Raw genomic sequence first — 23,909 nt, forward strand, 5'->3', positions numbered from 1 at the left:
TAGATTGAGATCTGAGAGTCCTTCTGCTGCAGTTGCAGATGGGATTTGTGATCTTTTCATTTGGCACAGCCGTGCCAATATTTTAATGTAAACCAAAGACAATAGGGAGAAGAACCCCCCATTTCAGGTAAGTGAGGGGATAAGTAGAGGGGGGCTGTGGAATGAGATGTGACCATCTCTCATGATGAAACATGGTCTAAAGATCTGGGTCTACTTAGCTTTTCGGCCAATTAAGGATAGGTTAGAATCTCTGTCAGGTGTCACCAGTACAGAAAATTAGGGAAACGTTTTCAACCTATTCACATCAATAAAACCTAAAGAGGCTCTAACACTTTCCCAGTCTATCCAAGTGGCTTATGTTTCACTTAAAGGAAGCATAGCCATTATATTTGTTTTAAATTACATCTTACATATTCATTAATAGATGGGATAGCCTTTGAATATAGTAGTGTTTGAATAAATGTTTTTAAAAACGTGCGTGTTGTTTTTAAAAAGTTGCGTGAATTGTGTTGCAGAAGATTTGGAGTTATTGCCTAGCCTAGGCATCCATCAAAGCAGCACCCTGCGGTTATTCTAGATGAAGTGTTACATGGGTGAGCGCATTTACAGTCCAGTCTAAACAATTGTTCATAACGGGAGATGATGTAGCAAGGCTTAAGATCAACCCTGGTGCTAATGAACACAAACCCTTCTTTTCTCACCCCATCCAGTCTGCAGACTCCCTCCCACCGCCTCCTCCTGTCCTGGCATCTGTGTCAAAGCATTAATGAATCAAGCAGTTTATCAGAACGCTTGGGAACTGTCCTTTCCTCCCCACAACCCCCTCCTGTGGTCCTGGACATATACAGAGCAACTAACCATGCTGTGTATTGTCGAACTGTCAACTTCAGAAGAGGCTGCACTGAGACAAAGGCAGAGGAGAGAGTGAAAACACATAAACAGAACAGTGCCTGCAGATAGACAGTGAGACTGAGTCAATAGCAGGAGCAAAGACTATATAGGAGACAATAATAGACTTGAGTCAAAGACAAGTTGATGGTTAGGAGAGGGCCACAGCCATAGGTACTTTTCAGAAAAACAGCCCAATAATCTGAAGCCTGTTATCACAGAAGAATAACAAGATACATTTAGCTCCCATCCTCGGTGAAACAATTTGGGAAGTATACAATGCAGCTCCTGTGGTGGACTGTGTCCGTGATGTCATTCCTGGCTCTACAGCAGATTGACTGCGCTCCAATAAGTAAGGAGCAATACAGATTACCAGTCAGTGTCCTGCAAGGTGAGTCCTGCAGAGCAGGTGCAGTAGTTGGCTCATTGTAGGGTAGAACGCAAGCTGGGGAATTCCAAGGCTTTGTCTAGCTATTCCTCTTTCATGTTTCTTCGAAAGAGCATCCGCCATTTATTAGATACTATGCTTCATCCAAGCTGAGGTTTTGTACAGTATTGTGAGATTGGAAAGTTTTGAATTTAACCAATTCCATTTGTTAGCCAATGAATGGTACTGATAATGCCAACCATTCTGTTTTCATTGATGGAGAACATTGTGCAAAGCTTATATTCTCTTGTAAGGTGGAATAGAAATTGAAATCTGTTTGCTTTGTCTCCTGGTAAAAAATTTCCAAGCTTATAGATTGATGTTTTTATAAAGCCAGATCGGGTTATTGCAGTGGTATGTCACAATGGGATTTTGGCCATATACAGCAAACTTAGTTATTTGCTATGTAGTAAATGTTTGGTGTGTAACTAAATGTCTGTTTTTTGACAGCTCTGTCTAACAAGGGAACTTTAATTCTGGAAGTGGCACTAAAAACAGCTCTGCAGGCTCTGGAGGGGGCTGTTAAAGAGCACAATCGTCGTCAGCTGGAATGTAGAGGATGCGTTCTCTGCCTCTTTCCTGAATGTACTAGTCTCAGTGTACAATGTAGAGGTTAGTATTAGTAATATCATCTGAATGTTCTCATTTAAAACCTGCTCAAATAGAATGTTCTCAGTGACTTTTTAAACTGTAAGAATATAGACCTACCAAGACATAGACCCAAATGCTTTGTTTATTATTATTATTATTATTATTATTATTCTCTCTCTTTATATTCTATATCTATATATAGTTACTAGATAACAAAAGCAATGCAATCACAAGCAAAATGATGAACATTTTTAAATATTAAAGTGTAACTGTAAGAGTTAGGTATGTCCATTGAGCGTGTTTTTCTACACACCATCACACATTTATTGTGTGAAGAGGACACAATAAACAACTGTTATCTATGTCCCTTGTTCATACCATATATGTGCGGTAGTGAGCAGAAAAATGCAGTTTAACGCACATGGTCTGAACAAGCCCTAACTGCATAAAAGACTCTCCGGTTTGTTTGTGTATGTATGTAGAGTATGCGTATGTATTTATGTAGTAAATTATATTTCTCCCTTCTCATCTTAGTGAGTGCTTGGTTGGCTTGGTTCTGATATGTGTATAAAATACAAAGCTGTCTCTGTAATCTGTACTGCAGTATTGTGCTGACGTCAGGAGATTTGAACTAAGCAGTGCGAAATCCTTATTAACTCAAACTTTCTATGCATGTTATAATAATGTGTGCATATCAACAACAATACTATTTGAAAAAAAAAGGATATATTTGCAAACAAACCAAAGAGTATTTTACAAATGTGACCTTTTTAGGGAAAGTAGTAGTAGTAGAAAGTAGTAAAATATGAGTGTCACACTGAAAACTTAGAGGGTTATTCACTAAGCTGTCGAAGGCACTTTGGTTCTGTATGGCTGATTTCAGCCATACATGGGCTAAAATCAGCCATACAGAGGCTGCCTTCGGCTGCTGTACGGGCTATTGTGATTAGCCCGTACAGCAGCCCTTTGGTTCGACTGAACCAAAGGGCTTCGGCAGCCGAAGTGAGCCAAAGGATCAGCCGAAGCTACGGCTAGATCTGTCGGCTCCTAAGTGAATAACCCTCTTAGTTTACTTCAGTTATTTATTAATGGTCAGCTCTTTGTTCCCCCAGTCACCTTATAGTGTCTGTTTGCGCTGAATGGTTCCATCAGCCTGACTGTATCTGCAAGGAGCACAAATCCTATATTTTAACTTTCATTTTACCGAATGTAGCCAAAAAACATTAACCATTGAATCTCAACATGAATGCTGCTGTTTTATTATGTAACTTCAAGAATTTCTGCAGTTACCATTTTTTCCTTTACAAGTACACACCCCCGTATCACTGGTCTTTATAACAGTTATTTATAGACTAGAATTTTTGTATTCTAATCACATGTATATATGTTATTATACCATCACCATGCACCATTGCATGCTGCCCTCCTTTTAAAAAGCTAGTTTCTGGCTATTATGCTGGCTCTCTGGCCTCAATACTTTCTGAGTCACTAACCCAGAACAAGTATGCAGGTCAGGAAAGTCTTGTTCTGAGTTATTGACTGAATGTACTAATACAAGAGAGTCAGCACGACAGCCAGGCAGCTAGCATTTACAAGAGGAGATGGCATGTTTATCTTAGGAAAGGTTTTCTTTAAAGAAGAACTGAAGGCAAAGTTTTGTTAACCCTTGCAGTGGGGTTACTCACACACTGCAAGGGTTAAGTGCTCATTTTTGTCTAGGTGCAAAAATAAAAAAGTTACACTCACCTGGACCTCGGATCCGGCCAGCTGTCACAGCGCTCCCTGAAGCCTTTCTTCTCCTCCACTCCAGCGATGGTATGTCCCTCAGTGTCCTCACGTCCAATACACAGTGTATTGGAAATGATGACTCAAGAATCCTCAGAGCACTGGAGCGTAGGGGGAGAGAGGCTTCAGGGACCGGTCTAACAGCAAACCAGCTATGAGGATCAGGTGAGTGTAACTTTGTTATTTTTGCAACGGTTAAGAAAGAGTTTGTCCAGAGTTCTTCTTTCAAAGATATAATTGCAGATTGATATGAAGTACAATCTCTTTATTTAATGTTTGAACAACACTTGCTCCGGCCTCTTCCAGAAAAAGACAGAGCATCAGACATGGAGCCAACCTGTAAAGATCTCCTGACTGTGGAAAGTGAATCTGATGCAGTGGAAAGGAGTTGGGCAGTAAGCCGGCTGTGTGGCTTTTATCAACGCTTCTGCTCTGAAGTGAACAGCACATCACAAGCTTGCATCAAGGCTATGGCAGGGCATTGCCATCTCAAAATTCAAGAGTGCAGTAAGAATGACTTTTTAAAGCAAATTGATTTTCTATCCTGCACCTCCAAGTTGATATGTTTTTCATAACATGTTAAAACCTTTGAGTAGTAGATTAGTTATGGATGCAATAGTTTTGGTGCAGCATGTTTGGGCACAAGTTAAGTGTGCTAGTGTGATCACAATTTAAAAAGAGCAGAAACAATTTCAGTAAAAAAAATAATCACACCAAGTATTACACCACAACTAGTAACTAACAAGGGGACCATTATCTTACCGCTTACATGTAAAGTAACATTAAAGTCACATCCCCCTCCCCCCATTGCTGCTTTAAGGACTTACCTTAAATGATGCCTCTTGATCCTATCTTCTTCTTTCCAGTAGTTTTCAGGTGTCCCTCCAGCGCTGGTGCTGGTCTCTGATCCAGCGCAGACTCCTCGGGTCCCACAATGTCTTTGCACGTACACACTGCCAGCTGCGTGCATTGACTTACCTTGTGTAACTCCCCTTCTCCTGGCCGAAGATCTCTACTGCGCATGCGCCCGCTCCATGATCCTTCACAAATTCTTCAGGTCTTCGGACAGGAGTGAACGGCGGAGTCACAGGTAAGCTTTTACCTATATGGTAACTTTTTTTCCATTTTTCTAATTGTTTAGGCATATATCTAGTGCTTGCTAGCAGTAGATATATGCAAAAAAAAAAACAACGAAGGTTTAATTGTACTTTAAACCTTAGTTTAACCCTTGACTGAACCTAGCCTCTAAACTTAAAAGAGGACTAATGCCAAACCTTTTTTTTCACAGGAGAACATTCACTAATGTACTTCTGTGACCCAAAGTCAGTATATAGCAGGCTAATGCCCCATATATGGTCACAGTGCATCTGGTGTCCACCCCGCTGCCTAAGTGACAGCTGAATCTGCCTCTCTAGATCCTGAGCCAGCTGTGCCCACCTCCTCCCCTGTGTGTTCCTCCAATGAGCACTGGAGGAACAGAGAAGGGGGAGAACCCCTGTGGGGAGCAGTGACTGACAGTGAGTGTTCTGTGCAGGGAGATGAGCCCAAGAGATGAGCAATCAGCAGTTGCATGATTGCTCAGCTCTCATTATAGAGCCAGCATCTGACAGCTGCAGCATCCCACAACAACTCTAAATTGCAAAGATAGTTTAATTCTGCTGTTTTACTCTGCCCGCACTTCTCCTACAACCCCTAATCCTAGCCCTAAACCCAAATTAAACTCCTAAACAAACTGTTAACCTAACCCTTAACCTAAACATGCCCCTCAGCTCAACCTTCATTTATTACACCAATAAGTCTAAGCCTCGAAATGAAACTAAACTCTAATCCTAATATTATATTATTAAATTAATTTTGCCACGAAGAAAAGAAAAATAGTACTACTAAAAAAGCATGTTGCCAGAAATGTGATGCAAGCTTTCTGCATGCAACAGAGAACATCAATCATGACTGGCCCAGGAGGGGTAATGTGGCTTGTCAGGCCTTTGACAATGGTAACCTACCCATGATTGATATATGTGGATTTTTGGGGGGTTAATATTGTCAATCTCAGTTTATGATTCAGTGAGATACCATACTTTACCTCCTTTTTCACCAGGCGATCTGTAGAGGATTAGCTTAGCTGGGCAAGAAAATTACCATGGTATTAGCGATTTACGACCCTTATCGTAAAAAGATAATTAATGCTAATCCACATGTCTAGGGGAAGCTCTATATAAACAATTAGGTTTTAGTGCTACTCTAAGTACTATAAAGATCACAGGCCCAGATATAGTTGCTGGAATTTAAGGATGCCTGGTACATTCAGGGCATCCTTAGGCCACTTGAACTGAATTGAAGGCTGCATTTTTTTTTCAAGATGAGGGAAGAGAGAATATTTTATTAAATATGCTCAAAACTCATTACCGTCACAATACTCACCTGATCCTCAGAGCCAGCCAGACCGATCCCTGAAGCTTTTTTTCAGCTCCGCTGCAGCAGTCTAAGGATCCCAAAGTCATCACATTCTATACACAGTGTATAGTACATGAGGCTGCCGAGGGACATACCATCACTGCAGTGGAGAAGGATACAGGCTGGAGGGAGTGCTGTCACAGCCAGCTGGATCCGAGGTTCGGGTGAGTATAACTTTTTTTTTAACCTAGACACAAACGAGCACGTAACCCTTGCAGTGCAGGGGTAGCCCAACTTAACCCTTGACGTGCGGGGGTAGCCCCACTGCAAGGATTACAAGCAGTTGTGCTTTAAGGTCGGTCTGAACACTGATTATTATTAAGGGCGAAAATAGTTTCCTTTAGTCCAGTAACCTGTATTGGTTTCAAAAGAAAAAAGTCTGATGAGATCCCCCCTGATCCAAATGGGTGTTACTGCCTGCGGCCATATAACAAGTTATTAATATGTTATCATATGCATTATTTTTTACACAGAATTGGAAAGTGACATGGATTATCTCAGTGACTCACCAGATGAAGGAAGTTTATGTAAGTATAGATGGACTATCTTCTGAACATCTAAACAGCTTCCGTATTGTATACAAAATATAATACATGCAATTTTTTATTATGAATTAAAATGTTATTATAGGAAATACACAGAGTTTTCACATATGACTTATATATTGGAAGTAAAAAATCGCTTTCAGCTGCAAGAACATTTAAAAAGTACAGAGCTACTGTTGGGGTTTCCTAATAAACACCTGAATCACGGAAGCACCTTGTATCGATGTTTATTTGTAAAATAAGGATTTTATACAAATAATAACATAACAAAAGACAACACCAGTTTATAAACATAAACTAAAAAATATAAACAAATAATTAACCTCAAACTACTACAAATGTTATATTTTCACTAAAAATTTGTGCTTAGCATGAGCTTACAATTATTTTACCTGTACCTCTGGGTAATGTCATATTGACCTCATAATTACATGTACATGAAAAAAGAACTGCCTGTGCCATTTGTAGCAACTAAAGGCTCACATGGATGGCTCAAATTTTGACTGATTTCTGCTAAATTGGATGAAATTCAAGTACCACCCAACTCAACAAAAGTCGATTTAAAAGAATAGTCCACCTTTTTGACCATGTTTCATGGTACTCCCATATTTAATAAATGGACTTACCTAAATCAAGGGGATTCTTCTTCCCATAGACTTCTGTTTAGTTTTGAATTCAGTGCAACTGTGCTGGTGGGATCTTGGAATGGAAAGTGTACAAGTCTTATCTGCCACCACAGCAGAAAGACTTCTAGATCTCAGTGACTCATTGATTGCTTCCTCCAGTCCCTTAACTGAAGGTCTGTTGGATCGAGAGTTGGAGGAACAGTCTGCAGGAGCCTGTGCATTGCACCTGTGATCTACTAATTACAGTTGCAATACTTTGCAGGCTTCATTACAAAAGAATGACATATGCAAACCTTTCTTTCATCAATATGTGTGAATTCTTTTTTTTTGTTTCAAAAAAGGTGTCTAAACCTCAAATATCGACTGAGCTGGGTGTAAAATTATTGGCCCAACAGTGACTGTATCCTATCACATGCAGTCACTTTTCGGCAGCACCATTGTATTCAGCACCTGAGGCTGTGTGAGTACATTAGCCGCCAGTGGCGATTCCTCCATCCATGCTGTTAGCATAGATAGGGGAATTGATTTTTCTCCTTGAGCCTGTGGACTGAACAAGAATCAAGTAGTGTATGGCCAGCATATTTGTGTTCCCCCTCTTGTCGGCGCTGATTTGCCACAGGAGTAGAGATTGTTCACTTAGCTAAGTAAATCTGAGTAAATAACATGAACCGGAGTTGACTTACTCTATTATATAGTAGCAAAAGTGCTGTTTTTTTAAACATTCATTTTGCAACATGAGCAGCCTCTGTTCCAGTAATACATAAACGCCCTTTTCTACCCTGTCGTAGAAAATGAAAAGGTGAAGTCTCAATTGTACTAGGAAGTATGAAGAGCTCTTCTACATAAACTTCAGTCAAGAGACACAGTGCTTAATACATGTTATTGTTCATGATTATCTGCATTTGTAGCAGCAAGGATTCTGGCGTTATGTGAAGGACTAAACATGTCTTATGCCAAAATGAAATAAACAAATGAGTTTTCCATGTTTTGTTTCTCTTTATCAGTGACCTGTGGACGGACTATAGCACCTGTCATTAACAGTACTGGTCCCAAAGGTCGTATAGTTGGAGGGAGTGTTACCTCACCAGGGTCTTGGCCATGGCTGGTTAACATTAGACTTAATGGTGAGCTCATGTGTGGAGGAGTCTTGCTGGGAGATGTGTGGGTCCTTACAGCTGCACATTGCTTTAATGGGTATGGAATTAATTCTCTAATTTTAATGTATCAACATTGAATGACTTGATCACTTGGCTACATACCTGTGTTTTTTATCTAATAAGACTGTAGTATTTTGTTACAGTTTTGCCTAAAGAAACTATTCCACTCTATTATGTAATGCAAACATTTGTTCTGATTTTTAGCTTGCTGTCATTTCAGTAAAGAAATGTAAAATACAAACTTTATAAAGAAGCATGTTTGAATGCACATAACTGCATATGAATACATGTTAAGTGCATCTGAACATAGACAAAAAGCATCAGAAACCTAGATACAGTATACGGAAGATAAGTCTTCAGAGGCATCAGTTATTTCCAAATGATACATTTGTGAGTCTGTTCCACAAAGGCAAAAGGCCCAGTTTGTTAAAGTAGTATTAAATGCTCAAAGTGTTTTCCAATAATGAATCCAGATCAAATAAATATACATTACTCTTAAAGTGACACTAAACTTAATGTATTTATGACACTTCAATAAAGTTACGTTGCAGTATAATGTGCTTATGTGGGTATTTTCTATATGCATTTAGGGATGTAAATGAATTGCACTGGACAGTTGTTGTTGGAGAATATGATCTCAGCAAGCAGGAAGATGGAAAAATGGTTTTCCAAGTGAACAGAATTATAATTCATCCTAAGGTATTTGAGTTGAATTAAAGAATAATTACATTTACATTCCAAGCAGTACCACACAAAGCAAAGCGGAATACTCAGTACTTCTGAATATGGAAGAGCATTTGAGTCTCCCCCCTCCCCCTAGAATACAGCACTGGGTGTCTAAGCAGCCAATTAACAAGTCCAAGTACTGTCACATGGGGGTGGGAATAGGGTCATTAACCATGTGCAAGCTGTGGCCAAAAAAAAAACTTACACTAGACTTTTTTACTTGGCTTGGGTGTGTGAATTAGGCAGCAGGGGAGCAAACAAAAGATGGGTATAAGCGGGAGAGGGGGGGCATGTGCAGTAGAGTCAGGGGTGTGAAAAAAAGGGGACCTGTTCATTTCAAACACATTGGTGCTTTATTTTTCTTTATATAGCAGCATTTAAAAATAACCAGTGTAATAATTTGTAAGTTGGTTGCAAGCTTTACAGCAATATTAACACTTTATAATACAGAACATTTAGTACATGTAGTAATGCAGATCTCTACATCACATATAAGAGGGACAGTTGTGGCTGAAATAGATAGAGATAGATTTGTTTTTAAAAAAAGGACTGCCCATTTAACAAAAGGACTGTTGGGAAATATGCAGTGGCATGATAAAAGGAGGTTTGACCTTTCCGGCTAAAATGTGGTGTGGTCTGTAACACTAGATGGGACACCGTTACAAACTTTGACCAAAGCACAAGAATCACAGGTCATGCATCTGCTTAGCCATTTCCTTATTGGTAAATCAATCTTAAAATTGGCATTTTTTGAGGGCAGTGCACAGTGATCAAGCACTTTTGTATTAAATAAGCATGTGTTGCACTGAGAAAGGTCACCTTAGTCGGTCTTTATGGTCATTCATTCTCGGTTCTCATTTTTGCATTGGAACGTTTCCTTACGCCTTTGGGTAGGTGATAATTGTCATCCTAAGACACTACCTCATAAAGATAATGTGCCAAAACTGCAGTATGCTGTATATTTGTTTAATAGCTCATGAGACAGTATACGAAATCTAGTTTGCTTTCCAATGCCCAAGGCCATATTATATTTGGAATTTGTGTGTGTGTGTTTCTTTCTGCATTCAAAGAAAAGTGATGAACTATAGCATGAATGACGGAAAGCTGAATCATTTCTGGCTTTTCTATGTTTAACTTGGAGCAGATGGTTAAAGACAGCTGAAAACACAGACAGTGAGTTCAGCATGGTAGAGTTAAACTTGTGTATCATCCATGCACAACTGATAGTCGAGCCCAAGAGAGGAAGTGAAATTGAAAACTGATAATGGCAAAAGGCATGAGACCATAATCCTAATCCAGAAAAAATGAATTTTTCCCCATTTTGTTGTGATATTCTTTGCATTATTTCGTAAATAACTATTACAATGAATTTAGATAAAATATGCAGCACAGATTTAAGATAAAATCCTGTGTGTGCTCAGATAGTGCTATAGGCGAGAGAATTTGTAAAGTATAGTAACACGTCAGATTTTAGGTTTTCTGTAGCTAGCTCAGTTATGACTGGTTGCTATGTGATAATGAGTTTGCACCTGCATTTTGCTCTACACTACACATAAAATAAAGCAAGCTGATGTCAGGGCAATTGACAATAATAATCTGAGCCAAACTGTGTGTCCAAGGAGTCTTGGTAAGGCAGACAAATGTGGAGGCATAGCTACAAAAACAGAAATACTTTATATATATAGCCACTAAGGGTCTTCGTACTGTTTTATGTTTAAAAAAAGGGATATATTCACGATGGCTGAATAGAATTCTACATTTTAATTTTGAATGCATTCCTTACAGACTGATGTATTTAATGCAATGAATGGGTTTCAGACAAGTGACTCTCAATTTCAGTCCTCAAGCAAACTTAACAGGTTACATTTTGTGACTTTTGTCCCTTGTATGTAAAGGTTTCCTACAAAAAAACAAACTAAAAAGAGTTTTGGCTATACAGATTGAAGGGACTTTATCACATCTGGAGCAGACAAAATCTGGAGCAGTTGTGCATGGTAACCAATCAGCTTCTCTCTTTAATTTTCAAATCTTAACTGAACAAACTGAAGAGAGGAGCTGATTGGTTGCCATGCACAGCTGCTCCAGATTTTATCTGCTCCAGTTTTGATAAAACACTTACTGTTCTTTGACCTGTGCAAATCTCCTGAAAATGTGCCCCATTAGGAGTACTTGAGAAATGGAGTTGAGAAGCACTGCTGTGGACTATGTTTTATTGTCGGAAAACCAGACAAATCTCATTTTCTATATACTTTGTTATAGTTTGACCAGAAGACATTTAATAATGATGTAGCCCTGGTAGAGCTGACAAATAAAGTGAGAGCTTCTGAGAGAGCAATACCTGTGTGTCTGCCTTCAGCACCTGTGGACCCTGCTCCTAGCACAAACTGCTACATTGCTGGATGGGGATCTCTTTATGAAGGTCAGGATTTTTAATTACTGCTTACATGTATATTATTTAGTTAAGCAATGCTAAGAACAGTAACAATTGTGTAAAATCCTTTAATGTTATATGTTGGTTACACATATTGAGAGGAAAAGGAATAAGTAGACAATCTTTTTTTGCCACTGTATAAATGAGGGTCAACCTGTACAGGTAAAATGAAGTCCTTAGATGCTTAGGTATTATAGCCAGATATACATACTGAACAACCTCCAATTGAGACATTAATTTCCCTGACCCATATAAACAAACATGTCAGCAGGTTTTCAAGATTATTGTCCTGGAAGGAGATAAGTCTTGTATTGTGGGATGATGGTACCCAAGACCAGTCAAATCTCAGACCAAAAGCAGAAAGCAGACATTGCTTTAAAATATGGTCCTTACAGACTATCTTCTCATTAAGCAATTACATTAGCATAACATAAATGCAAACATTTCTATATTGTTCAGCTGTAAAAATATTATTAATGCTTTTCATACACTTAGATGGTCCACCCTCAGATGTTGTCATGGAAGCCAGTGTACCAGTCCTAAGTCAGGAATCCTGTATACAGACCCTGGGGAAAGAGATGTTCACCAACACCATGTTCTGTGCAGGTTATCTTACTGGAGGCATTGACTCTTGCCAGGTAATGGATTGACTTCTAAAACAATTACAGTGAAATAGGTGGATTGATTTGTGCAGCTGTGAACATTTTAGAGAATGTCAAGGGTAATTATGTAAACTACGACATTAGTTTGCAACTGCAAAGTAGGATCTGTCTATGTGGTTTTCTTAAGTGCTGTAAACAACACTTATTTGTGGCCTTTTTTTGACAAGTGAAAGAATAGTTCACCTAGTGCATATGCATTAATGCAGCTATGTATCAAATACTCATTTATTTCATTTATTGAAATACACAGTATTCTATACCCTATATTTCTATCACTTTTTAAAGCAGACCTAACATTACATTTATCCGGTTATCATCCAGGGATACCATCTTCTTTTTTGGATTAAGATGCTGGCCCAGATATGAGAAGATTATGTAACTCCCTAGCCACACAGTATCCTTTAAAGTAACTCTAAACCCAGTCACGAAAATCTTATATAAACTTCAACATGGTAATGTAATTTCAAAAGTTGTTTTCAGTCTTATTAAAAGAACAACTTTAAAGCTTTAAACTCTGAATCTTTTTTCAATAATGAATCCAGATAAAACAAATATACATTGCCCAGCAAATAATGTATTTATATATTTTCCCAAGCACTTACAATCATGTTTCTGAGCAGCTCCAATTCTCTTAGCTCTGCTTCCCTGGACTTCCTGTCCAGTACAAGATCACACGGGACTGAGCAGTCTCCAGCAGCTGTCCATCTATTAGCTTGGAGAAGGGAAGAAGGGTGGGAAGGGAGCAGGGGAGTCCCTGTGCGTTTGTGGAGACACATTCAGCTTACTAGCACACATGATGGTGGCTCCATAGGACCCTGTAAGGGAAGGAGCCACTCTAATCACTGGATATCAGGACCAGTGCTCAGGGGACCAGCTGATTCTGCAGGAAGCTAAAACATCTAAACATCAACATCAGCATCTATTGTAAGTGATTTTATCAACATTTGAAATAGCTTAAAAACCGTTTAACCTTAATATCACTTTAATTAAAATAACACCTGGTGATTCTGCCATGAGGGTCATTGTTCAGTCCTCATCTCCCGTTATGGGGTGACAATTGTACACTTGCATTATTAGTCTGTCACACACTCTTGTTTGAGACTACAAATAGGTGTGCCAACACATATTATGCAGGCATTTTCCACCATAGTCACCATCAGACAGGTCCATAGCAATGTTGTGCAGTCAATGCTGATGCATGTGAATGTACAATATACACAGTTAGTGGCCAAAGGGTGCTGGAGGAGATCAACAGCATTGAGATACAAACAAAGGATGCAAAAGGATGAAGGCAGTATTTAGAAATAAAAATACAAAATGCAGATGGTTATGATGCACAGTGCTTAGGAAAAGTGCTGCAGTTCCTTGACAATTACTCAAGTAAGCCTATCAAAAAGTCATAGCACACTTTCTTTTGAGATTTTCTAATTAATATGATTAGCTAATCAGCAGTATTCTGTTCTAATGTCATTATTTCCTCTATAGGGAGACTCTGGAGGACCTTTGACCTGCCAGGATCCTTTATCTAAGCAATATGTATTGTATGGAATCACCTCCTGGGGTGATGGCTGTGGAGAGAAAGGGAAACCAGGAGTATACACTAGAGTAACAGCCTTCATTGACTGGATTGGAAGCCAGATGAAAAGTGAGCAGATTACTTTGCAACAGGTTATCTGTACATGTTGACCACAGAACATAAAGAGCTATAACATATGTGATTAAAATAATGCAAGTCGGAATATATTATGTACAGTAACAATATTTTGTGTAGATACAGCATATTCTGTAAACATTACATTATCTTTGATGATGAGAGATTAATGCCTTTACTAAAGAGGCTTTTTTCATCTACAGAGTCAAACCCCACTCTAGAGCCTTCATGTCTTGAGTTACGTGCATTGAGTGATATTCAGCAAAATAATCACAAGTCAGAGATCAACTCGGTCTGTTCTTTTTATAAGCAGTCGTGTCCAGGTCCTCTTGGCCCAGAAGCTTGTACACGGCTAGCAGAGGAGAAGTGCAGACAGAAGCAGAGAAGATGCGGTGAGTCCTTTCTTGATCTATTTATTGATTACCTGCTCACATTTCCCCCAAATAATTGTAAGTGCTGGTTATATTTGTAATTATGAGTTTTTACTTTACAGTTTTTTGTTCCTTTAACAAAAAATATGAAAATGTGGATTATTAATTAGTGGGATGTTTCATTTTTTTACGAAAATTATTTGCACAGTTGTAGCTCCTCTCAGTGTAAAATCATTTATGGGGCCCACAAGCATAACTAAGGTGTTTAAAGCAGACCTTTACCCCTTTTCACTAAAAATCACATCAGAATGCAGCTCTGCATGCTGATATGATAACATCTGACACTCAATAGTTAAACAAACATATGTTTCTTTTACTTACAATTATTGTTTTTCTACTTCCTGGTTCTCTCAGGCATAAGTGATGCAATGTGCCCAAGCGTTGCATCCTGGGAAGGTTACATCAGCAGTGGCTTGCTGGGAAATCTCATCTGTAATCTCATGAGATCTCGGGGAAAGGCATTTTCCTCCCTTAAGATGATGTGGATGGTCACATGTCCTAGTCATATGTGCCAGAGATCCAGGAAGTAAAGGGAGATTAAATAATCTGCGTTACTAAAAATAGCCATTGACAGAAGACTGTGGAAGATGAGAAATAAGGTATGCAAGAATACAAAGCCTGCAATTATCTAGAAGCATGTGTTTGTAGATTGTCATCATTAAACATTTCTAAACGTGTATTTGTTGTCATTTTTAAGATATGGGTAAAGTTCCTCTTTAATCTAATTGGCTGTAGAATGTAAGACTTTCAGCAATTGCTCATAGAAGAGGTAACTTGGAAAAAGCACAGACTCATGGATTTTTATGTATTAAACCAGGCTATAAGTCCTACATGGTGTTTAAGGTGCATGCAGAGTGACACAGTGAATAGCTTCTTCAATTATTATTTCTCCTTGAGGTTGATTCTTACATTATATTCTCTCTGTGATATATGAGCATAAAACCCTGTAGTCAGCATAGATATCATACTTGAAAATCACAGTCATTATCAATAACTTAGGATGGCTCAGTTAAAGATATGATGTTAAAATGCATTACAGATACAGGCAGGCTATAAATATAAATTTCATGGCCATATAAAAAGGACTGGCTTGGGACAGCTGCTGAAGCTAAAGGCTCCCTCTGCTGAAATAAAACCGGACACTGAGTGAGTTAGTGTCTGAGAAGTGTTAATAGGTCATGTATGTAAAAGCTTCCTGTTTGATATCAAGTCGCAGGCATGCACTGATGTCTCATACTCTCATCTGCCTTTCATTATTTCAGAGCTTCGATCCTATCTTCAGATTCTACTAAATTTGCTACGTAAGGCAGAAGACTCTTTGCGAAAAAACATGGACTTTTTATTCTTCACTCAGACCATCCCACAGTTTATGAAGCAAATGTACAGCGACATATTTCCCTCTAGGGCTCGCAGAGACCTTCCAGGTACCTCATTATGATGAACAAAATCAATTTGTACACAGCCAGATCTGTTTTCAATAATGACAAAAAACTACCAATTTTTCATACCTTCAGGCCTCATTCACATGAGCAGCAAGGGGGTGGTAAAACCAAGTGGTTGATCTGGTGGTTTTACAGCAATGGCAGCACTCCAGCCAAACAGTGCTGTATAGTTTTTCCGTGTTGCTTTGTGCCACGGTGCAGCAAAAAATACACAGCACGTCTTGTTGGGCAGGTGGTTCCGCTTGTCAAGTACGTTCACTGCAAGGAATGGGTCTATGACACAATTGGGTGGGTGCGTAATAGAAAATCCCCATTGGATTTTTAAAAACTACATTGAGGAGGTGGCTTTATCCTCTGCTCTACTACACTATGGATCACTTTTCAGAGGGCGGTGGAGGCTGCTGCCTGTGTGAACTCAGCCTAAAATAGCTTTTCTTTTTCATGTTAACTATTTTTAAGTTGAATAATCTGACTTTAGACATACATTATTTTAATCATTTCAGAGGCTGACACTGAAGTTCTTGTCACCTGTTAGTCACAAACAGACCTGAGCGATAGTATCACGACATAGGTGTACATCAGTCCCTGTCCTCATAGAGCTTACAATCTAAGGTCCCTTTACACAGAAGTCAATTAACCTAACAGCATGTCTTCAGAGTGTGGGAGGAAACCAGAGTACGAGTACCCTGTATCTGTGACCACAACATAAAAGCAGTTGGGTTATATACATATACTGTATATATTTATATATATACAGGTGAAACTCGAATAATTAGAATATCGTGCAAAGTTCATTTATTTCACTAATGCAACTTAAAAGGTGAAACTAATATATGAGATAGACTCATTACATGCAAAGCAAGATAGTTCAAGCCGTGATTTGTCATAATTGTGATGATTATGGCTTACAGCTCATGAAAACCCCAAGAACCCCAAATCCACAACCTCAAAAAATTAGAATATTACATTCAATCAATAAAAGAAGGATTGTACATAGAACAATATCGGACCTCTGAAAAGTACAAGCATGCATATGTCCTCAGTACTTGGTTTGGGCCCCTTTTGCAGCACTTACTGCAATTACTTTTGCATGATATTCTAATTATTCGAGTTTCACCTGTATATATAATTGCTATTCCTCGTTAAGCCTTAAAGTTGATGGTTGCATTTTTTTGGTTCTTTAAAAGAGCAGCATTCGGCCTCGGAGGAGTTGAATAAGAATGGACAAACTGATTTTGAAGAATACAACAGGACAGAGACACATTCTGGAAATGATACACACAGGTAACATGAAAGTATATCTGGTGTTGTTAAAGTGGATCAGTTATTCACATCTCTGCATAGATTTGGTTTGTTGCATAACTGTTGTATAACATAGCTCGTTATAGACATAAGAATCAGCAGGCAATTTGTTCATAAAAATTGCCAAAGCATCAACTTACTCCCAGCAGTTTTATTTGTTTTGTCGTTTTGAGAAAAAAAATTACTGATTGTAGGTTACATTAATCTGCATTGTCATTTTTGCATTTGAGGCTAGTTGAAAGTGTTTGAAACTTCCTGCAAATTTCCATGAGTATGGCCAGCATATCTGTACTGCAAGAGGCCTTAAAAATGCGACCCCTGGGATTTGCGTTGGGGCTGAATCAGATACTGTATGCTGGCCATATGGCTTATGAACAGAAAGAAAGGGAGGGAAGTGCGCTACCAATCAGTCTTCATGTTCCAACTTTCTGGCCATATGGCTTAGCCTTTGTCAGACATATTGTCAGTGTACATATTGTCACATTATAGTGTGCCATAATGTGATTAACTGTGCTATACCCTAAAATGCTGTGGATTGCAGTTGTGGGCTACATATCCTTTAGTACCTGGTCCTGTAATGCTTTGTAAAGCTTTAAGTCATGACACAAGCTGTAATTGAAAATAATTTGTGTATTTTCAATGTTGCCCTCAAAGCAAAATGAAAATGCACTCTCCCCACTATGCAGCATATTATTTTGTACATTGGTACATGTCCTCTATAGTAGTGGCTAACTTTGTATGCCATTTGCTTGACATAACTTTGATTATTAGTTCCATAAAATTGAACAACAAGATTTACCACCATGCCCAACCCCTCCCCCCCCATAGACTACAGTGTGTGTGGGGGGGGGGGGGGTGGCAAGATTTTGGTTCCCCAAATTTTGGGCTAGGATCAAAAACAACTCAGATAATGTGAAAAATGTATTTCAAAAAAGGTTCTGGTAAAATAAAAAAGAATGATAGAATGAGTACAGTATTAGAAATGCTTTTTAACGCAACTTGCTATTTTATATTATTGGTAAATGCTTTTTGATGTATAGAAGCAAAGACTATAAAGATTTCTTGACAGGACAGGAATAGCTCCATAGCTCACAAATGTGCTGCAAAGATTTTGTTAAAACTGTATACTACTACTCTGTGGTGGAATGGCAATAGTGTTACCCACACAAAGAGGTACAGGAAAATTGTATTTCATACTTACCGCAATTTTCCTTTCCTGACGGCTCCATGTCGGCATAACAGGGAAATATCATTTGCTTAAATGGCTAAACGACATACACATCTAATGGAATATTGTTTCTCTTCATTGTTCTTCCAGGAAACTACAGAGCACAGTGTTTGATTCTCTTTTTTCAGATATGGGACCTGCTTTGGATGATTGGGTGTCTGCTCTTAACAGTCTGGCTTTTCCAGAGTCTGTGAATTCACTAGAGGAGAATGTAGAGGGCAAAGAAACACTAGGACTGGAGGAGCAGCTTTTACTGGATGTAAGAAGCCATGCACTACAATATGTATATAAAAGATCACATTATGATTAGGTGCAACTAGTGTTTTAGCTTTTGTAGATCTGGAGGAAAATCTATTTTAAAGCATATCTGTTTATAGCATATTCCTGCTCTCTTTTAAAAAAGACATTATTTGCATATGGCTAGGTATGCTTCCCCACACAACAGAGCTTGAGCCTGGCGATAGGTTGCTGAGGCACTGAACACTGCATTGTGGGAAGGAGGCACAGCATGCATGTTAGCCCTACACCCAGACTTGGCTCAAGCCACTTATCAGATTGGTAGACGGAAACTCCATGCAGTGAAGGGGTGTGTAATCAGTGAAGGCAGGGTGTCAGCAGCAATCTGACTATTGGGGTTGCAGGAACGCACTGCATCAGCATGGCATCCGGTAATTCCTAGCAGCCATCCCAGGGAAGCAAACTGGCCACATCAGCATGGATCTGCTTTCCTGCTTGGCATGGTCAGTTTGAAACTGAAACTGGCAGGAAAAGGAGCTGGCAGGATCACCAGGTATTTACATATGTACTAAATTAAAACTCGCCACATTTATTAATAAGTATCTAAATAACCCAACTCATATATTGACCATTGTCACAGACAAAGAAAGTGAGGGTACATTAAACATTTTAGAGTTGTCCCCAGAACAAGGGGTGAGGGGAAATCGTTTTGAAGACAGCTGTTTAAGAGGATAATTCCCCTAACTTTGGAAGGTATTGTCTAACTTCTTGTTGTGTCTCTGGGACAGGAAGTAAAGGGAAATGCCCCCTATGGTACACAGACAAAAAAATAAATGGCAGAGGAACATTCCCTACCCTATCCAAAAATAAAGAAAAAACTTAGGCTTTAGATTTTTTTTCTTTAAAGCAGTGAATCTGTCATTTACCCAGTGGCGTCACAAGGAGGGTGTGGCCCGCTCCCGAATGCCACCATCGGACTGACAGTCATTTTGGTGTCCCCCGCTATGAAAAGTAAGGCACTCGGTCATGGACAGTGTCAGGAGAGAGGAGGGGACCCGGCAGCATATCTCATCACGCCGGATGAACGTTCCCTCCTCTCTCTGCCGGCGTCCATCACTAAGATGGCCACCGGCAGGTGTCAATAAGGTGACCACAAATGCGCGATGATGTCACGGCGGGGTGTCACCCGTTCTCCGCTCCGGGTGACAGCTGGCCTCGGGACACCCCTGCATTTACCAAACCTTCATTGTGGGTGAATCTTCCAGAGGCATGTGTTTTAAAGGAGTGATTGATTCACTACCAGTAAATGCTTGGTGAAAGTCAAATTTACTGCTTTATAAATATATCCCTAAAATTATGTTCATGCAGATTTTGAGATGAGCATCACATAGTGCTTGAAGATTCTGTGATTGCCTATTGGTATCTATGGTGATATACCCACTATTGTGCCAATAACGAGAAGCGGTCACCCATTTTTGTGGCACCAGATCCTGGACAGGCTAATCTAGATTTTACAGAGATTGCTATGGATTATCCTTGTTGGCATCATTATATATCATTGGTAAAAGAAATGCTGATGAAAAGCAGTGCTCAGCATGTTAAAATATTTTATTCTTCCCCTGTGTGTGATGTTGCCCACAGGTCATTTAACAAGACCAGTGGTACTGTCATTAAAGGACTACATTAAAAAGTATCAAGTAGATGTATGCTTTTTTTTGACATTTCAGATAAATGACGATGAAGTGCAAGAGCTGAAAGAACAAGGATGGCGGGCTATTCACAGCCTGAAGTCACATCTCAGAAGTGAAGGTGTTCTCATAGACGATCTTCCTGTTTCACAGAACCCTGCAGGATCAAATCTAGGTACTGGATTTATTTTTCCACTTTTAGCTAATGAAAAGCTATCAGGCTTGATTATAATAAAACAGGACAATGACTACAGACACATAACAATAACTGATAGCAACCAATTAGAATAAATCTTTTGGTGAACTGCGTACAGTAACCACATTTTTTTGGTTGCTTTGTGTTACTACACTTCGAGAACAAAAGAGCCAAAATGTCACTGTGATAGGAACAGACAAGCTAATAGGGATGAAGTGGTAGTTAGTCCACGAACAAGAGAGAAGAAACAGAGAGGCTGATTCCTGTGTCTTATGCTGCCCAGTAACATCTTGGCAGCTGTAACATTACATTTGCAGATACACAATTGTTAAACTAAGTTCAGATGGGTGGCAGGATCCCCTGCCCCTTTAAAAAGTGATCTGGGGTGGTAGACCAATGGCTGGCCAGCGTTATATTTTGCGGTTCTTTTAATCATCCCAATGGGGATATTAAGTTGCAATGCCAATTGATTGGAATTGTGGTGTTTGGCAAGCGGCACTCCCTGCAGAATGCAACATACTGTTTAAAATTTGATTAGGTGGGTGGCCAGCATTGCTGGCAGGAAAAACTCGGACCAACTGTTTTTACCAATAATCGTCCAAATGAGGCCTTAGTGTGTAAAGGCAGGATTGGGCATTAGATGAGATCCATAAACATGGATCATTATATTGTGAGCACTACGAGAGGACTGGGATCAAGGGCATATGCCATCTTTGTACTACCTTAGTTCTAAAATAAGGCTTGAGAAAATCGATGATGCAATACAAATCTGTTCCTATTGAATCATGCTATGAATTTGAGAAAGTAAGTTACACAGCGAAGGCATCAAGAAGTTCATTTATAGTTACTATGCGAGGTGCTTTCTGGAATCTGGCAACAGAAAATTAGACAGGACTATGAAATAAGTATTAGGCAGGGAAAATGAGGAGACCTTATTTTAGTATGTTGTAGCATTGTCTAGATAGCATTTGTAGCTCACTGAATTGCCTGGAAAAGATCTTTAAACTGCCATCTCCATTAACGTATATCAAACTATGGCTTTTTAACAGAACACCTAGTTCCTGATCATTCTCAACTGCAGAAAAGAGACCTCTCGAGCATCAACAGAGAAAGGAAAGAAAACCAAGGTACTGTACAACAGATTGCAAGTTCCATACTTTTGAATAATTAGTTAATTCTATGGGAATAAATAGTTATATTCTTAAAGAAAAAATTAGATAATAAATAAGAAAACTGAAGCCAGCTGTGGGTTTTCATCATCTTTGCCTCAAGGGTTGTTTATTTGCAGAAACTGATTCAGGACTTCAAATTAGTAAGAGTCCCTAGTAGAGGTGCAATTGACCACCATGTGTGTGGACATACAAATGTGAATTGGGATGCACCAGTTTACCTATATGACAAACCCTAATGCACAAGTATGATTTCCAGATCAGCAGTTCTCTTGCAAATTTTATAAATCGCTGGAGAAGTGAAAAATCTAGGACAACATAGCTGAACTGGAAAGTGAGCTGAGTTGGAGAATTCTTCCAAATGAGCTATTTGTCCTAGATTGTTCACCAATCCTGCCTTCTCCAAACTCTTCACCCTTTTGTGAATAACCTTGTCAGAGATTACTTCTAGTTTTCCATTCTTCAGTGGATGCGTCACTTAAATTTTACATGTCAATACTGCACAGGTTGCCAGCACGTGGCAGAAGCACTTGGCGAAGTTGAGTCTGTTAAAGAGAAGTACAAGTGGATCTTGCAAATACCTGAAAGTGAGCTGTCAATGAAGTTTCAGGAGGTGAGAATGGGAAATTAGTGGCTACTTTATTAATTTGCCAGTCAATCAAGGTGGCTAGAATTTTTTTTACAATACAAATAATTGTGGAACAATGTATGGGTAGCACACAGCTGTATCAGGATAATGGCATTGCATCACAAGAAATACGTATGAGGGTCTCAATGATTTTATTAATATATTTCTGTAAATTAAGCATGATATATCATGATCCCTTTTATCTGAGTGGTACGACTTCATGCAATATAGATGCATGATTATTTGTTTTTGTTATATCGTTGTTTGAAAAGCCAGCATGACATTTTTCAAGTGAGCTCAGCATCAGTATATTTTTTCATTATAAAAGTGTGTGCAAAGGCAATTTATCACCCAAGTTATTAGGCAGCTCCCATTCTTTAATGACATTGAATGAAGAGGTCCAGTTCATAGATGTACCTCACTTCTCAACAAATTATTTTAAAGTTTACCTATAGTCGGAATAACTTTTGTAATATGCCAATGGGAAGCAATAGCAGGCACCTCCAGGTGTCTGAATATAGTGTCAATTGTCTTTTAAAGTGTATTGAATGTTCTAAAAATGGGACACTCTAATATACAAATATCAACTTCAACTAGGAAATCAGTACCTGGTCCCTGCTCCTGTGCAGGGGCAGAATGAAATGTGTATCCTATTCTAGGTTTGTTTGAAGCAGGTTTGGAAATCTTTGGAGGTTACCAGATAATTTTCTTCAGTTGTACTAGAAGATGGTACATTCCAGAGTGCAAAAAACTAAATGGAATTTATGTGGCTGAGACACACTTGGATAAAGACTATTTTAACATAAAATCCTTTCATGGTCTTACTGATCTTGCCAATTTTAGTTAAAAAAAACAAACTCCATAAAAGAAACAAATATAATATTAGTCACATTGACAGAAATAACAGCACATTATATCTTCCATCTCTCAGATCCTGGTGGACCTTGGATCAAAGAATGGGAAAGGCCTGTATAGAGCTCGGGTTCAAGTTTGCGTGGCTGGGAAGTCCACATCATTTATCAGCCTAGTTGGTCTGGAAAACAGCTCTTTTTACCGTACTATGCCAGGACTCATTGCTCTCTCAATGGACACCTTGAAGACTTAAGAAACTCAATGTAACATCAAATAACACAAAAAAGAAAACAAAGATCAAATTTGGACAAAGGGTAGTAAAACCCATTTTGTTTGTTCAATCAAGGAACTCAAAGGGAAGGCTGTGGCTGCACAGTACACAGGTACACAGTGATCAGTGCAAGTGAATACTACATTTATCAGTTCCTTGGAAGGGTAAATCGGACAATGAAGATGCTGGACCAGTGAACTCTTACAAAACAAAGAAATCTTTTATTTAATTTTTTATTCTAACCAAATGTTAAATGGCAAGGATTGAGCTTTTTTTTATTGCCAAGATCCTAAATCATATGCTAGCCCAGTACCTGTTTTTTTTTATCATGGACCAAATTGAAAACTTTTTTTAAATGGACATAGTCTTGAAACAGTATGCATAATATTTGTAAATGTACTTCAAGGACCAAGTATGATTTGTAGCACTTGAAATCCACTACACTATTAATGCTATGGTATTTGTAATTTATGTACTATGATTAAAATGTGACAAAGGAAGATCTGCGCAGCTCTTCCTATC

General features: G+C 38.9%; 1 protein-coding gene across 1 annotated transcript; it reads left to right on the forward strand.

Moving 5' to 3' along the window:
* The first annotated feature begins 1,189 nt into the window (after positions 1-1,189).
* On the forward strand, positions 1,190-23,421 carry PRSS56 (protease, serine 56). The gene is made up of 17 exons (XM_018563343.1): positions 1,190-1,279; positions 1,766-1,927; positions 3,998-4,198; positions 6,619-6,672; positions 8,321-8,510; positions 9,064-9,172; positions 11,459-11,618; positions 12,126-12,268; positions 13,778-13,937; positions 14,147-14,335; positions 15,637-15,798; positions 17,004-17,100; positions 18,437-18,605; positions 20,311-20,446; positions 21,517-21,594; positions 22,143-22,249; positions 23,196-23,421. The coding sequence occupies exons 1-17, from the start codon at positions 1,198-1,200 to the stop codon at positions 23,367-23,369; spliced, it is 2,373 nt and encodes a 790-aa protein (XP_018418845.1). The 5' UTR covers positions 1,190-1,197; the 3' UTR covers positions 23,370-23,421.
* The last annotated feature ends 488 nt before the right edge of the window (positions 23,422-23,909 follow it).

This window comes from Nanorana parkeri, unplaced genomic scaffold, assembly GCF_000935625.1.
Source record: "Nanorana parkeri isolate BGI_ZX_2015 unplaced genomic scaffold, ASM93562v1 scaffold657, whole genome shotgun sequence".
Lineage (NCBI taxonomy): Eukaryota > Metazoa > Chordata > Amphibia > Anura > Dicroglossidae > Nanorana > Nanorana parkeri.

Bases quoted from the DNA above. Each gene is read 5' to 3' on its own strand.
- PRSS56 (XM_018563343.1), top strand. From the start codon at position 1,198: ATGTCATTCCTGGCTCTACAGCAGATTGACTGCGCTCCAATAAGTAAG. The intron at 8,511-9,063 runs GTATGGAATTAA...ATATGCATTTAG, and splicing joins GCTGCACATTGCTTTAATGG to GGATGTAAATGAATTGCACT. The intron at 21,595-22,142 runs GTACTGTACAAC...AATACTGCACAG, and splicing joins AGAAAGGAAAGAAAACCAAG to GTTGCCAGCACGTGGCAGAA.